The sequence below is a fragment of the Bidens hawaiensis genome, unplaced genomic scaffold (assembly GCF_021521415.1).
Source record: "Bidens hawaiensis isolate Kalapana, Puna unplaced genomic scaffold, B.hawaiensis_p1.1 tig00014475_1, whole genome shotgun sequence".
NCBI lineage: Eukaryota > Viridiplantae > Streptophyta > Magnoliopsida > Asterales > Asteraceae > Bidens > Bidens hawaiensis.
Genome location: NW_027492262.1, coordinates 355,443 through 372,749, shown reverse-complemented (window position 1 = coordinate 372,749; position 17,307 = coordinate 355,443). Strand labels below are relative to the sequence as shown.

Sequence of the window (17,307 nt, the reverse complement as noted above, 5' to 3'; positions counted from 1 at the left end):
CACCGACACAAAACAAAGAATTACAACATAATCGCATCATGCTATAACTAACAAGGCTGTTATCGGGTCTAGCTTCTTTTTTTTTTCTTTCTTTTTTCTTTTACCAACTATTATTCAAAGGTTCAACTAATCTTGTGATCTAACTAAATGTAACGTGACCAGACCCTTAATGCAAATAAACTAAATAGTTATAACTTATTTATCTGATCAATTGAACCAAAATCTAGGTAAAGATTCTTCCCTCAATGCATACAAATGGTAGAATTATCATGCAAAGGTGATGTATTTGGATCTTGATAGCTTTTCCTACAATTTGTTGTAAATAAATATCGTGATTGAAAAGGAATATTATCTGAAATATAATCAACATATTCATTGGTCATCCGCTAGTAGTCATTACCATCATGTCAAAATCAAAATTTTCATTTTTTGGGTTTTTTTTTCTATAGGTGATCTGACAGTCATTACTTCCAACGTAAAAGAATTCTTTCTTTTTTATTTTCCTTTTGGTTTCTTGGGTTTTTGTTACTTTCATAATTGGTGACCCATCGGTAAAAGCCATTTTTTGGTAATTCTTTCTTTGTAAAATGTTTGGTTTGCAGTTGTATAACAATAAGGTCCATTACTTTGCAACTAGTGCGGCGGTTCTTGAACGGGTTGACAACATAATCGATATACCCTTGGCACAAACCGGTGAAGGTATTGCAGAATGTGAACTTCTCAAATGGTTTGTCAAGGAGGTAAGTTGCCCATCCGGCCTAATTACTAAAACTTTTCGGTTTAGTTTCATTTTAGAAAGTGCACCCTTTATGTGCTCAAGTAATTCGTCGTTGACAGGGAGATGAAGTCGAAGAGTATCAACGTCTTTGTGAAGTTCAAAGTGACAAGGCCACGATAGAAATCACAAGCCGGTACCAAGGAAGAGTTGTTCAATTTCTTCATGTTCCTGGTGACATTGTAAAGGTAAACATAAACTATTATATATATAACTAATTTCAGTAAGATCCTATATAAAACACATGGTTGTTATGGATTTTTTTGATGGATTAGGTGGTTTTACAAAAATAAAAGTGGTTTATATGGTTGACTAAATTTTAAGTGTTGAAGAAACACTAAGTGACCCCGGGCAGATTATAGGTAATCTGGGGGCTAAGTAATGTTTCCCACGAAGGTTAGGTCCAGCAGAGTAAGTTGTACTTCAGGGAACCTGCAAAACAGACACCGTAAGCTCGTCACTGAGAAGGGGGGGGTTCCTCCTTGTGACCACCCTCCGGCGTGAGAATCAGTCTATATTGCTCTTTGAATATAAAAGTATATGAATACTATTAGAGCAGTTATCAAGTAAGTTGTACGAGATAGTAGATGATGAAATGATAATACCATTTGCTGTCTTTTATAGCCGAAGGTGGGTTTCCAAGGGGTTTAGCCGGCCCAACACGCTACCAACTGTAACCTATGCACGTGCCCTACCTGTGAGTGGTGGATAGGTAGCGGCTGACACAGAGCAGGCGTGCCGTGCACTCTTCGTCTTCTACCAACTGCAGGCTAGGCACGTGGTCTGGCAGGAGTTGGTGGGCAGGCGGCGGCTATTGGTCACAGTGCTGTGGCGTGCTGTCTGCCACGCTGCTGTCAGTGAGCTGTCGCATTCTTGGTCAGATCTTTTGTCTTTACCTCGTCAGGTATCACGCAAAAGATCCTCCATCATACGGACTGGCCCATTTTGGCGGGAGTTTTCCCCCTCCCGCCTTTGCTCATTCTTTCAGGTGACACTGAATATTTGTAAGTGTTAAGCCTTATGCGTGTAGCTATGCTGTGCGGGTAGCCTTCCCTGATGGCTTGTATCCGCAACTGCGGGAACAGGCGGGTTACTTTACCATTGGGAGGCTTTTCCCTGCGTATGCAGCTTGCATACTGCGCGTAGGCTTCTCTGAGCATGGTGGGTCCTGCGGGAGTAGATGGTCTTTGCGCAGACATCCCTGTTCAAGGTGAGTCATGCGGGACCAACTGAGCCCTGCTGGGACCTACCTCTTCAAGTCCCCCCAGTCCAATGTTCTTCTCACGAATGTCTAATAAAGTGAGGTGAATTTTTGGACTTAAGCAAAGGGTTTTGAAAAGGGGTTTTTGTAAGGTTTTCCATGGGGGTTCTTCCCGCGGAAGTCCTTGTCACTTGCAGAAATTCCCGAGTTTCCTGCTTGGTCTTTGGGTATGATGCGGGTAGGTCTGTAACCTCCTCGCAAGTCAGGAGCATTGAGTCTTAGTTGTGCGGATTCTCCCTGTGGTTCTGGTAGTTTTTGAACATAGTGATCAATTATGTTTAAACCACCAATTCCATCTTGGAGCCTCAAACAACGTAGTACTCGATGTTCCCGCAATGCGGGGATATTATTTCCGTTTTCACAAGCATTGCCCAGAAGATCCTTCCTGGTTTCAATTCTCAGCGGGTGCTAGGTATGTGAAGGGTTTTGCCTTTACACTGTACCTGCGTCCGTCTTACGGTTACTTTACTTCCAAGGTATTCCTGGCGTCCATTCCCTGCGGGTGCTAGGTATGTGAAGGGTTTTGCCTTTACACTGTACCCGCACCCGTCTTATGGTTACTTGGTTGCCAAATATTTTGGCTTCAATTCCCTGCGGGTGTTAGGTATGTGAAGGGTTTTGCCTTTACACTGTACCCACACCCGGCTTATGGTTACTTGTTTGCCAAGGTAAGGGGTATTTTCCCGCTTACTTTTTTGAACCTTAGTCTTCAAATTTTTAAATTTTGAAATTTGAAGAGTTGGATGGATAACAACCCAATGCCTCAAACGTCGTGCGACGGTTTCTTCTGACTGTGTCAGGACGTGCCAGAAGTTATGGCGACATGACATTATGTGGTCATTCCAGTTGCTTTTTCAGGCGCGTGGGCACGGGATTTCGGGCGCGTAGCCGCGAAATCTCTGGCACACGTCCTTTTTGACAGCTGTTGCCAGTTTGCTTTTGCCACGCGTCATAGTTTCATTGCACCTTTGATTTCTCTCTCTTCCGTATTAAATTCATCGCATTAATTGCGATTGCTATATAAAGGGGGAGAAGGTTATTTGCAATTCACACTTTCCACTTTCATCTCTTCTTCTCCAGTAATTTCCGGCGAATTTCTCTTTTTCAGTAAAGCATTGCTCTGAAATCTCTTCTTTCTTCCACCATGTCTTCTCACGATGCTGATGATCAGAAGACTGCTGGCGAATGCCAGTGTTATCTTCCTGTCGAGCTGTACCAGTATATCGTCAGGAAGTTCATGCTCGAGTCTCTCGAGCCTGAGTTTCCTGAGCCCCACCATACTGTGTACGATGCCCCTAGTGGCAAGATCGGGGTTTATGCTGCATTCTTTGTCTACGGGAACCTTAGGTTTCCGTTGACAAAGTTTGTGTACCGTGTCCTAGAGAGGCACGGTGTGCACCTGACAGAGGTGCACCCCATGGCCATTGCCAAGGTCCGGCACTTTGAGTGGGTGTGCCGGATACTGGGCCTTGAGCCCCTTGTTGACCGCCTGATGACCTTCTATACTTGGAGGTGCATCCAAGGGTGGTACACTCTTACAACCCGTATCAAGGGTTTAAAGATTTGTACCACCGAGCGGAGTCTTCGCTCATGGAGAAGAGAGTTCTTCTTTATATCCGCTCGAGCCATCCCCATTGCCATGAAGTTCAAGAATGGCCAGCCGCTTCCGAACCTTCCCGCCATCAACTACGAGGAGGCGGAATGGTTCGCGAAGATATCCCGGGTCCAGTCCCCGGTTTTCCGTTTTCCGGAGTCGGCGATGGTGATGCTGGGGATGAGCCGGGTGTGGAAGGCGGCGAATGCGGATAAGGTTCCGATCGTCCTTGAATATGGTTCGAACTCTACCCCTTATGGTATGTCTTGTTTCTTTTTTGCTGACTACGATTTTTTCTAACTTTCTTGTTGATTTCAGAGGGTAACGATCTTCAGTCGCTCCTGAATCCGCGGGAGGAAGATGGTCCTGCGCGGATGGGTACTCGTGCTCTGGACGAGAACGAGTTGCCCATCTTAGAGCAGACTGCGGGTCGGTTCGTGGAGGTTTACCCGCCAGGCCAAGAGATCCTGAGCCACCGACGGCCAGGTAAGCCTATCTTCTACCCTGAACCTCTCAATGCTGTGCCTGCTGCTGGAGTTCATGACATTTCTTCTTCTGAGGAATCCGCAGAAGGTCCTCCACTGGTGCGGAAGAAAAAGGCTGCCGTCGGGAAAGGCAAGGAGAAGGTGGCCTCTACGGCCGACCCGGTAGTCCTATCTGACTCGGAGTCAGATAATGCAGAGGTGGCGGGGAAGCCCGGTGGTGAGGAGACCACCGCTCCGGAGGCTGCAGGTGTTACCTCCGGGGAGGCAGCGACGACGACGGTTACCGGTGTCAAGAGGCCGGCTCCATCGGGTTCGCCCCCGCTCGTCCGTGCGTTCAAGCTCAAGAAACCCCGTAAGTACCCCCATAATTCTTGTCTAGATTTGTTTCAAATAAATTTTTCTAACACTTTTGCTTGTGCAGGTGTGGATGTTGACGCATTCCAGGGTGGAGTTGGAGTAAGTATTCCCCCGCCAATGACGGTAGGTTCGGTCAGCCTTCCCGAGGCGTCGACCCAGGCGTCTACGCTTGCTTCCGCTGGTTCCAGCCTTCCTGAGGCTGTTCCAGCTGAGAAGGTGTCTCCGCCGGCCGTGAGTGCAATTTTTACAGCATCTTTCACGGAGCCGGCGGTTACTGTTGCTGAGGAGACGGCGCCAACAATGGCTACCACGGCGGCTGCCACTATACCTGCGCCACCGGCACCGACGGCCGGACCACCAGGTACGCGCCGGGCTTCCCGCCGATCTACGCCACCTTCCCGTCTGCCTGACCTGTTGGATGGATTTCCTTTAGGTTCAGGTGATGGGTTTGGCGGCTATCGGCCTGTTATTGACCCTACAGGTACGTAGGGTTCTTTTTTCTTTGTATATTTTTGTCATCTTTTCCTAACTGCCTTTGTTTCTTTTGCAGTGTCGGATTCCAATGAAGTGTATGTTCCAAGATGGAACATACGCCGAGGAACAACCCTTCGCACCCCTGTGGAGTGCGTGGACTGGGCTCGCCACGCTGCTCCTCATGGTGCGTTGGGGGAAGCCATGGCTAGCTACCAAGAGGGTAGGCTAACCAATGAGCTTCGGGTTCTCCAGGCCCGAACGCAGCCCCGCGTCGAGCTGCTTTGTCGTGAAAACGACAAGTTAAAAGCAGCTCGCGCCAAAGATGTATCTGAAGCGCGGGCTCTTCGGGAGGAGAACCGGCAGTTGGTCGCTGCCGCAGCCGAGAAGGAGAAGGCATTCAAGGCCCTCGAGGTTGAAGTCCAGGCGCGACTCGAGGCCCGCTCCAAGGCTGCCCAAGCTGTGAATGAACAGCTTCGGCTGGCCAAGGAGACTGCGCGAAACTCAACTGAGAGGGCTGCCAAGGCTGAAGCTGTTGCTGAGCCACTTCGCGAAGAGAATGAGCAGCTTAAATGCAAATTAAAGGCTCTTCAGCATGCTCATGACGCCTTGGCAATGGAAGATGCCAAGAAGCTGCAGGAGATCCTTGACCAGAGGGGGATGCTTGACCGTACTGAAAGGAAACTCAAAAGCGTCGAAGAAGCTGCCGCCAAGGAAGTTCAACTTGCCAACCTTGATAAAAGCGGAGCCGAACGTGCTTACAAAGAAAGTCAAGCTACCCTCCAATGGCTGCTTCGAGAAGCGTTGCCTGAGGTATCTTTATCTTTTTCTTTACGCTTTCCGCTCGTAATTAGAAAATGTTCTAACTTGTAATTTTCTTTTGTAGGTTGTGCGTCGGGTCCTTTCAGAGACCTCTTACGACGATGCAATGAGCGCAGCCCTCAACGCTTCTCATGAGGATGGGCAGAAGACTGGCTTCCTGCTTGGTCTAGGGTTTGCTGAGAGAGGCTTTCCGCCCTCCAACTTCCCTTTATTCAATGTTAATACTGAAGCTGCTTATGACCAAGCTGTGAATCAGTACGCTGCCTTCCCGCATCCAGTGGTGGAGAAGGTGAATGAAGCTGCTGCTGCTGATGATGGGCTAAGCATCCTTAAGGCTTTCCTTGGGCAGCCGCGCTCTGAAGGTGCTGGTCCAAGCGGAGGTGGCCCTGAAGCCTGATCCTGAAGATCCCTTCCCACTGCTAGGATAGACTTAGCCTTGTATAGATTTCTTTTAGGCGGGTAGTTACCCAGCCATTCTTGTAATTGATTGTGAAATATTAATCTCTTTGCGTATAAGATTGTTATTTCCTTCCTTGGGTTCTTTGCTTTATAAACTTATGACTTGCATACTTAGTTTAAATTAGCAATTTCCCAAGTGTTTAGAATAAGAACCTTTGGACGTGGTTGATGATGGGTTAAAGTTTCGCCTCCTCCTTCGTGATTGTGCGGGTAAAACCGTCACTTGCACTTGGTAGGATGGCTAATCTTTACCCTCTATCTGACCTGCGTGTAGGTTTTCCTTTTCGAAATTTCTAAGGCATTAAGTTAAACCTTTGAACGTGGTTGATAATGGACTGAAGTTTTCGCTCCCTCTTTCGTGATTGTGCGGGTGTAACCGTCACTTGCACTTAGTAGGATGGCTTTAACTTTAGACCTATATCTGACCTGCGTGTAGGTTTTTCTTATCCGTTTTTAAGTGTTCATAAGTTAACCTTTTAACGTGGTAGACGGTAAGTTAAGTTTGGCTTCCTTGTTCGTGATTGTGCGGGTAAGACCGTCACTTGCACTTACAAGGATGGCTAAACTTTACCTACATCTGACCTGCGTGTAGGTTTTCCTTAGAACTTTTTAACATTTTGGCGTTGTGTTTATGCGGGTATTGCCGCCTTCCACACGCAACTACTTCTTCCCGTAAGGGAAGTTCATAGGTTACAAGCTATTAATACATCATGAAAGGAGAATCATTTCCATTAGAAGTGGCTCTAGGCCTTTTCTTTACAAGTTGGAATTGATCTACATATAACATTTGCGTAATTGGGCTCCATTCCATGTTCTAGGGATGGGAGTGCCATCGAGCCTTTCGAGCCGGTATGCGCCCTTTCCCAGAACTTCTTTGATAATGTATGGCCCTTCCCAAATCGGGGCCAACTTTCCTGGGCGTTGTTGGTTCGAAGCCTCGTTGTTACGCAGTATGTAGTCTCCTTCCTTGAAGTTGCAGAGTTTTACCCGCGTGTTGTAGTATTTTTGCATTTGTCGTTTGTAGTTTTCTTCACGCACGGCGGCTAAGTCTCTGCGCTCTTCGGTTAGCATAAGGTCTAACCGTCTTTCCGCATCATTGTCTTCTGGTTGGATTAAGACCCTTGGTGAGGGTAAACCGATTTCGACTGGGATCATGGCTTCAGTGCCATAAGTGAGACTGAACGGGGTTTCTCCCGTACTGGTCTTCTTCAGCGTTCTGTTTGCCCAAAGGACGTGTGGAAGCTCGTCCACCCAACCGGATCTATGTTCCAAGAGTCTTCTCTTTATGCCTTCGACGATGCTCTTATTTGCTCTTTCCACCTCACCGTTACCTTGCGGGTGTGCCACTGAGGTAAAGGTGTGGGTGATTTGAAGTTCTTTCAGCCACTGCTGTAGCTTCTTGTCAGCAAAGTTGGTGCCATTGTCGCTTACCAAATTCTGTGGAAGTCCAAAACGACAAATAATAAATTCCCAAATAAATTTTTTGATATGCTTTGCGGTTGTTTGGGCTAAAGGTTTCGCTTCTATCCATTTGGTGAAGTAGTCAATGGCTACCACTAGGAACTGAACATTCCCAGCTGCTGTTGGAAATGGGCCTGTCACGTCAATGGCCCACTTCTGAAATGGCCACGAGGAGGTGACAGGAACAAGTTCATTTTTCGGGCGATGCGTGTTGGGTGCGTAAAGTTGGCAAGATCTGCATTTTCTGATGTATGCCAACGCGTCCATATGCATCCCCGGCCAGAAGTATCCCGCGTTGTTTAGCTTGGCTACCACAGCGCGGGGGCCTGCGTGTACTCCACAGATGCCTTCGTGAACCTCCCTTAGGAGGTAGTCAGCATCTTGGTTGTCCACGCATCTTAACAATGGGCCAAGAAAGTTACGTCTGTAAAGGGTGTCATTGACCAGCTGATAATTCAGTGCTTTACAGCGTAGTTTTCTTGCCTGTGACTTCGACTCTGGTAACGTTCCTGCTTCAAGGTATTTTATTATTGGGGTCATCCATGTTTCTGTACCGGTTTGGATGACACAAATTTCCTTGTGCGGGACTGATGGTGTTTCGAGGAGTTCCACGCGGATGTCCTTTCCCAAGTGGGTGAAGGCCAGTGATGCAAGCTTGCTTAACGCATCCGCAGATTTGTTTTCGCTGCGCTTGACGTGTATCACTTTACAATCATTAAAATCGCGCATGATGGCTTTTGCTTGGGCAAGGTACAGGGCCATTGTGTCGTTCACAGCCGTGTACGTCCCGTTTATTTGGTTTGCCACTAGCATGGAATCTACGTGGGCTTCCAAATTTTTTACACCCATCTTTCGCGCAATCCTCAATCCGGCCAGGAATGCTTCATATTCAGCTTCGTTATTCGTACTTGGAAAATCCAGCCGAATAGCATAAGTATATTCCTGGCCTGCTGGATTTGTTAATTTTAACCCTGCGCCTGAACCCTCGTTACTAGCTGCTCCATCAGTGTAGAGTCGCCAGACTTCATCGATTTCGTGTGCTGGGGAGGGTTGAACCTCCTCCTGGCACTCTTTCTCCCGTGAAGCGGGGACTTCTGCAATAAAATCAGCCAGGACCTGACCTTTAATGGCTGGTCTCGGCTTGTATTGAATCGCATATTCTCCCAATTCAATTGCCCATTTGGCTAGACGTCCCGATAACTCGGGTTTGCCTAGAACATTTGAGAGTTTGAAGTTGGTGAGAATAGTGATTGGGTGACCCTGGAAATATCGTCTCAACCTGCGTGAAGCGTGTATAAGTGCCAAGACCAGTTTTTCCAGGGTAGAGTACCGGGTTTCCGCGTCTGCCAGCACGCGGCTAACATAATAGATTGGCATCTGGATGCCTCTTCGTTCTACAAGCAGGACTGCCCCGGTTGCTCTATCTGTTGCGGAGAGGTATAGGATTAACTCCTCCCCCGCTTGTGGTGCTGTTAGTGTTGGGAGTTCGATCAGGCGTGATCGAATCTCCTGAAAAGCTGCTTCCGCTTCTGGTGTCCAGCGGAAGTGCGTTTTCTTTAAACAATTTCTTAGCGTTGACACAAAAGGGAACGACCTATCCGCATGGTTTGCCAAAAAGCGGTTAAGCGCGACTAGTCGTCCATTAAGTGTTTGAGCCTGTTTTATGGTGGTAGGTGATTCCATTTTGACAATGGCTTCGACCTTTTCAGGGTTCGCTCTGAAGCCATCTTTAGTAATAATGACTCCTAAGAACTTCCCTTCTTCCACCCCAAATGAACACTTGCTCGGGTTGAGCTTCATGTTTATCTTTCTGAGCGTGTTGAAAGTTTCCTCAATGTCTTTCAACATCGCCTCTGGCTCGGGGCTTTTGATGACCAAATCATCCATATAGACTTCCAAGTTTCTCCCAATTTGGGCGTGAAACTCTTTGTCCATTAGTCGTTGGTACGTGGACCCTGCGTTCTTAAGTCCGAACGGCATCATTTTATAACAAAATGTGCCATCGGGCGTCCGAAAGGCGGTTTTGTCCTGGTCATCTACAACCATGTGGATTTGATGGTACCCCTTATACGCATCCAAGAAGCATTTAAGGCGAAATGGTGCCACCGAATCCACCTTGAGATCAATTTCTGGCAACGGATAACAATCTTTGGGGCATGCTTTATTCAAATCTTTGAAATCTATGCACATGCGCCATTGTTTGTTATTCTTCGGTACCATTACGGGATTTGCAACCCATGTTTGATATTTGCTGACGCGCACGATGCCCGCATCAAGGAGTTCCTTGACTTGGGTTCTGCACGCGTTGGTTTGCTCGGGCCCCATTACTCTGCGCTTTTGTACGATCGGCGTAACGGCCGGATCGCATTTGAGCTTATGCTCTGCCTTTCCCCGGGGTACACCAGTCATGTCGGCTGGTGTCCACGCGAAGATGTCTGCGTTTCGCTGCAGTAAGCGCTTGAGTAAGGTGCGTGTTGGATCAACAATTGTCGGGCCAATGGTAACGGCCTGATCGGGATATTTCCCATTGAATGCCCACTGTTCAGGTTCAGTGATGGTTTGTTTGGCCATCTTCGGTTTGGGTTTAGAGGAGACAGATGCGATGCATACCTGGGGAATGCCCGTGATCATCGCTACGCCTCCAGTTGTTGGCCATCCCATCATGCCGTGGACTGAGGATACCACGGCGTTGAATCTTGCCATCCCGTCTCTCCCGAATAGGATGTCATACGTATGATGTGGTTTTTTCATCACAACAAAATCCACATCCTCCGTGCGTGAATAATTCCCATCGGTGAGAGTGACGGGGAAAGATAGGATGCCCAAGGGAGTGTTCATGCTGCCGTCAAACCCTTCCATTGAAGCGTAGACCGTCTCCAGGCGTTCCTTGTCTTCATCGTCGAGCTTGTCGAAGAACTGCCTGTACATCACTGTCGACGATGCGCCATTGTCAACGAGGGTGCGGGAGGTGATGTAGTGCCCCAGCTGGCTTTTAATGACAATGGGGCCTTCTTTGTTTGGGCCTCCCGGCACTCGCGGGAAGCGCACTTCTGCTTCCTTCCATGCGCATGGTTCGGTTATCGGTCTCTTTCTTCCTCTGACCTTACCCTGGACCATGTTGATGCTAATGTCGACGGGCTTTCGTCCGTTACCCCTGTACCTGTTGTCGTTCCTTCCTCCCTTCTTGATAGATGCCACGAGGTGTGCGAGCCTCCCATCCTTGACAAATGTCTCGACGATGTCCCTCAAGGATGTGCACTCCTCAGTGCTATGGCCCTTTGTCCCATGGAAGTCACAAGACTTGCTTTGATCCGCATTGGGTTTCTGTCGGATCGCTGGGGCTTTTGGCCATGGCAGTTTTTCCGTGGCAAATATCTCCGTGACGCTCTTGGTGAGTGGCGTCCAACGGTTTTTCCGGTTCGAAGGGTGCGTGTTGTCCCTTCCGCCAACCAGAGGGCGAGAGCTTGAGGGGGTGTCAAAGTTTATCCTTGACTGCCAAATACCTTGCCGCCTCTTTTTGTTTAGCCGGGCGGTTCTCACATTGTTCTCCCTTGTCCTCTGCGTGTAGAGGTTTGTATTCTGGGGGAGATCTCTTCCCAGCTGTTTCTCCGTTTCGGCAAAGCGTTTGGCTGCCGTCATTATGGCATCCCACGTGGATGGCATGCCATCTTTACCCGTCAGAGTGCGGATGAGTTCTGGGTATTCAGCGCCCTGAATGAAAGCGGCGCGAACGAGGTCTTCACTGATGTTGCCCAGACTCAGCTTCTTGGAGTTGAAGCGGGTGATGAAGTCCAGTAAGGATTCATCCTCTTCTCTCACACAGTTGAGGATCGTCCACTGCTCCTCAGTGTGCTTCCTCTGTTGACTAAACTGTTGACTGAACTTGTTCTGGAAGTCTGCCCAGTCATAAATGTGGTGGACCGGTAAACGGTCGAACCATGCTCTGGCTGCTCCTACCAGAGTCATCTGGAACATGTAGCACCACGTGGGTTCCGTCCAGTTACTGACGGTTGCCCCCGCAATGAAACCGTTCAGATGGTCATCTGGGTCGGATATACCATCGTATGTGCCAATATTGGACATTTGTTTGGCACTCCTCGGGGCGATTGCTTCTGCAATGTCCCTTGCAAATTTTGACCTTCCTGCGTTTGTGGCAGTAGGTCTAAAGGCCTTGGAGAAGTCACGCGAGCTTTTTTCCGTGACTGGTTGGAATGCTTCCCCAAAATTCCTTTTTGGCTGGGGATCCGTTTCCTTACGCTTCCCTTTCGCCCTATGGCGAGGGTTCGCGTCGGTGTCGGAATCTTCCCTCTCGGCGTCTGAGTACTCGTACTCACTACTCATGTTGAGGTGCTGGCGAGTACTACCGAATTCCTCAGCTTGTTGGACTGAACGCAAGCGTTCGTCCAATTCAGCCTGAAATTCTCTTTGACGTGCCTCGGCCCATGCCTTCACTTGATCAAGTGTTTGGCGAGGGGCTCGAGTTCGTTTTTCCAGCTGGGCATCAGTGAATCCCAGTGGAATATTTACTCCACTTGCCCCTACATGAGTGACTGGGGTAGTGTTCGTAAAATGTACTTCACTTGCCCCAGCTTGGGCGGCTGGGGTAGTGTTTGTAAACATTGTGTTGCCGGTGTTTACCCCAGTGGCTGGGGTTGTGGTTACCGGAATTTCTCTAGTCATCTTGGAAGTTTTGAAAAACTGGAGAAAGATGTAGTTCTAGCTTTATGCACGGATGGCGCCAATGAAGAAACACTATGTTCAATTTCTTCATGTTCCTGGTGACATTGTAAAGGTAAACATAAACTATTATATATATAACTAATTTCAGTAAGATCCTATATAAAACACATGGTTGTTATGGATTTTTTTGATGGATTAGGTGGTTTTACAAAAATAAAAGTGGTTTATATGGTTGACTAAATTTTAAGTGTTTTTTGGTAATTTGTTATCTCAGATAGCGGATTATGAGGACCCATCAGCTAAGATTTCCAAGTGGCGGTCCAAGTCATCCAATTGTGACATGTGGGAGCCGCTATCTCAAATAGCAAATTACGCAAACCACCATTTTTGGATGATGGCTTGGACTTGGACGATGACATGGATTGCCATTTGGAAAGTTAGCTGATGTGTCCTTATAAAGATAAAAAAAATTACCTAAAACCACTTAAAATTTAGTTAGCCACCTAAAACCATTTTAATTTTTGTAAAACCACCTAATCCATAAAAAAATTGTTATGTCCAAAAACAATGATGAAAAAAAAATTGAATATTATGTGTGGCTTCTATTGATGGTTTTATGACCACTTTGATCTAAGGTTGGAGAAACTCTCCTGAGTATAAGTGTTGATGACTCTCAAGTCCCATCAGATAATGTTAATCAATCATCACCAACTTCTCATCCTATCGAACCCATTAACGAAAGCTCGGAGCTAAAAAAGACTCAAGAAAGCGAAACATTATCATTAACGACTCCTGCTGTTCGCAACCTTGCAAAACAACACAGTATTGATGTAAACGATGTCCCAGGAACCGGGAAACATGGAAGAATACAAAAAGAAGATGTACTAAATTATGTTGCTAGCCTAAAAAACGAACCTAGTTCCGTCGAACCAACATTAGAAGCCGAACAAATAATCCAACCAATGGCAAATGAATCTCTTTATCAAGACAAGACATTGCCAATAAGGTATCTAATCAATAATCATATCTCGTGTTACAATCGTGTTATATGTCTTTCGAGGATTTATTGTTTTGGTTATTGGTTTAGGGGTTATCAGCGCGCTATGGTGAAGTCTATGACTGCGGCAGCAACCATACCTCATTTTCATTTTATCGAGGAGATCAAGTGTGATGAGCTATGCAAGCTTAAAGATGTTTTCCAGAAACAGAATTCTGATCCAAGTGTTAAATTCACATTTCTCCCCATTTTGATTAAATCTCTCTCGATGGCCTTGACGAAGTATCCGTTGTTGAATAGTACCTTCAATCTCGATAAATACGAAGTCAATCTGAAAGGTTTATACATCTTCATGTTCCTATATTTAGAAACGCAATATCATCTTCGATACTGAGATACATCATAAGACTAATAAGTTAACCTGACATCTCGATATCAACCTACGTTTTAGTTTCCTATGTTTTCATGTTCTTTGTATGCATAATCATGGTTTTTCGTATTTGTTATAATTAGGTTCTCACAACATAGGAATCGCTATGGCTACACCAGTCGGATTAGTAGTGCCAAACATAAAGAACGTTCAATCCCTTTCAATTTTGGAGGTTAGCCATAGATAAACCTTTCATTAATACGCTTTATAGTCACACCGTTTAATTTAGATTTGTTACATAAGTATGTCGTTCACGTTTCTCAGATAACCAAAGAACTAGCACGACTACAAACATTGGCTAAAAAAAACAAGCTTAATCCTGAAGATATACGCGGTGGAACCATAACTTTAAGCAATATTGGATCAATTGGTGGGAAGTCTGGTTCACCCCTCATCAATGTACCCGAAGTTGCAATCATAGCCCTTGGTCGGACCCAAAATGTCGCTTGTTTTGATGACGATGGAAACGTGTACCCTGTCTCATCCATGACGGTAAATCTTTTTTACTTACATAATTTCAGTTTCAGTTTTGCCTCTTAACAATCAAGTTAGTTATTTAACAATCAAGTGTCATAATTTTTCACTTCCATGTCAGTTTTATTATTGCTGTTAACAACCAACTTTTTAAAGTACTAGTTTAAAATATTTTCATAATAACCACCCTGAAATGATACTTTAACTATAAGTTATCAACCACCCAAAATGTTTAACCAAAAAGTAACACTAAAACAATATTAACCATAAACCACTAACTACATGAGGTTAAGATGTTGTATGTGACTATACTAATGTGTAATTTTGATCAGGCAAACATAGCCGCGGACCACAGGATTCTTGATGGAGCAACGGTGGCGCAATTTTGCAACGAATGGAAGAGGCTTATCGAAAAACCCGAGTTGATATTGTTGCATACAAGATAAATTTAAACCTAAATCCACACAATTGGGGGGTTTGGCTTTGAATCATAGACCAAGTGACTGAAGATGGAGAAGGATTTGGGTTATATGTGTAATGTGTGCTAAATTGTATGACCAATATTCATGTTTCGTTAATGATAAATAAAGCAATTTGATGTTTAACAAGGTTTCTATACTTGCCAAAGCCTAACCAAACTGGACCGAATTGTTTAGATTAACTTTTTTTTAATATTATAAATTATATGTATTTTAGTAATGCTATGTAACATGCTAACATATATAAATGTGTAACAATAATTTATTTCATGATAAAAAAAAATTCAAGCCCAAACTTAGAAGCTCAAATAATACCCAATTATATTGTTTTGAGCTACTTTTAATTAGGTCCAAATTCACAACTGACCCATTGTAACATTCAAAACACACATAACCGATCAGTTATGGTTCTAGGCTAGAGCCACCCCAAAAAGGCTAATGCACACCCATAGTTGTGCTGCCAATGGTAGGTAATGGTAGCAATGGTTCAAAATTTATTAACAAGTCGAATTAAAGCCTTGAATATAAAACCCCCAGCATTCACAAATGTATACAGGGGCGAAAATGCACAATAACTATAAGTGTTGGGGTCGGCCAGCCCCTATGAAATTTTCTTTAAAGATATGCATATATGTGTTAAAATCACGGCCTATGTCTATAAAATTTTGACACTAATCCTCTTCTGGCCCCGGCCCTGTGAATTTATTCACAGGTCCGTCACTGTATCTCTCGCTCTTTTTTTTTAACGGTAGAGGATCTCACGAGTAACTTACTCTTTTCGGGGCTATGTCCAAGGTCGACTCCTCAACCTAGGGGTGTTCTTCGGGTTCGTTTTTCGGGTTTTCGGGTCGGGTTCTTTGGGTTTTGGAGTTTTAAATCTTAACCCGAAACCCAATCCAAATCTCTCACGGGTTTTTCAGGTTCTGATAATTCGGGTTCGGGTTTTTTTCGGATTGGGTTAATCGGATTTCGAGTATCCTAGAAAATGAAACAAAAAATTTTAATAAACCTCAATCCTAAAATGAAAACAACTTATTTTTCTTTGATCGTAACGCAAATAATCAAATAATATACCAACATAACTTGATAAAGTCATAAAACAATTTTAAAAGAAGAGTAAAACTAAGTAACTAACTCGAACCATAATCGTCTTCATTCAAACGTGATTTGGTTGTTCGATTATGGTTGCTATTAGTAATAAACAGAAAACATAAATTAGCAATAAGCAATCGATCCATAATAGTTGAAGTGACAACAGATTAGGCTCAGATTCTGATAACTTTATTGAGTAAGACTAAGCCTATTAGAGTATTCTCATCCCGTTCCCTATCTCTATATCCATATATATCATATAATTACACTAAAAAACACTACATTTCTCTCTCCTGTGCAATTAAATAATATTTTTTTATACCTTTTTCATTACAGTTTTCTCTCACCACCTTATAATTTACAAAAAAAAATCACTACCTTTTCCTCAAATTTACAAAAAATCACTACATTTTCTCTCTCCACCCTATAATTTATACTCACAACCATTCACAACCCCACCCTATAATTTACAAACCCTCCTCACATAATTTTAGGGGATGGGTTGGGAATGCTCTTATACCTAAAAATATATTTAATTTCAAAACTATAAGTGTATTCGGGTTTTTCGAGTTGACCCGAAACTTATAAATCAAACCCGAGAACCAACCTAAACTACTTTGGTACGGGTTCGGGTTAGTCTTATTCTTGGGTTCGGGTACGGGTACGGGTTTTTTTGGGTTGGGTTTCGGGTAAAAGTGATAGGCCTACCTCAACCATCGTGAGACCCCGCCCCCCTGATGCACAGGAACCGGAATCTATAAAACCCATGATTAAAACTCTAATTCGTCATTCACCCAAATATCCACGTAAATGACCAAAGCGAGAAACAAACCTGCGTATACTCAAATATAACCTAGTGTAAAAATATTTAAAATAATAATAAATCCACCAAACACTACACATTCGGCCATAATAACCGATTTCCCTCCATCTCACGGTTTCAACTTGTAACCGCCATTCATATCACTATGCATCTTCTTCTAATCGCCTCTCAGTTCCGTCAAAACCTTCATCAATCATGTCTACTCACTTGCTCTTCTGCAACGCCTTCACTCTCCTCGTCTTCTTCACGCATCATATTCTATCAGTTTCAGGTACAGACGCATCTCCGTCTTTCTATTTCAAATTTCACAGCAGTATTCGTTGTTATGTGCTTTAAATCGATCATCATCGTCAAGTTATTAATCGTACGGAGCTGTTTTGAAGTTTGAATCGAAATTAGGTTTTAGTTTGTGCTGTTTAGATACGGAGCATTCCGTACACTATAACACGCACTAAATGTAGATATGAACTACTGATTCAGAGATCTATATTGAAGTTTGAGTCGAATTTAGGTTTTAATTTGTGCTATTTCACTAATATATACATAATGTAGATATGAAACACTGACTTAGAGATCTATTCTGAAATTTGAATCGAAATTAGGTTTTAATGTGTGCTATTTGTTGAAACGGAGCACTGTGAGCACAC

At 44.7% G+C, this 17,307-nt stretch overlaps 1 protein-coding gene across 1 annotated transcript; it reads left to right on the top strand.

Moving 5' to 3' along the window:
* Positions 1-572: 572 nt before the first annotated feature.
* LOC143546898 (lipoamide acyltransferase component of branched-chain alpha-keto acid dehydrogenase complex, mitochondrial-like) lies at positions 573-14,762 on the top strand. Its single transcript, XM_077038455.1, has 7 exons — positions 573-740; positions 838-963; positions 13,001-13,371; positions 13,453-13,700; positions 13,876-13,964; positions 14,057-14,284; positions 14,599-14,762. Exons 1-7 carry the CDS (start codon positions 588-590, stop codon positions 14,710-14,712), a joined length of 1,329 nt encoding a protein of 442 aa, XP_076894570.1. The 5' UTR covers positions 573-587; the 3' UTR covers positions 14,713-14,762.
* The last annotated feature ends 2,545 nt before the right edge of the window (positions 14,763-17,307 follow it).

Excerpts from the sequence above, each read along its gene's own strand:
- LOC143546898 (XM_077038455.1), top strand. The coding sequence starts at position 588 with ATGTTTGGTTTGCAGTTGTATAACAATAAGGTCCATTACTTTGCAACT. Across the intron at positions 13,372-13,452 it reads GACAAGACATTGCCAATAAG|GGGTTATCAGCGCGCTATGG; the intron begins GTATCTAATCAA and ends TTATTGGTTTAG. Across the intron at positions 13,701-13,875 it reads ATACGAAGTCAATCTGAAAG|GTTCTCACAACATAGGAATC; the intron begins GTTTATACATCT and ends TGTTATAATTAG.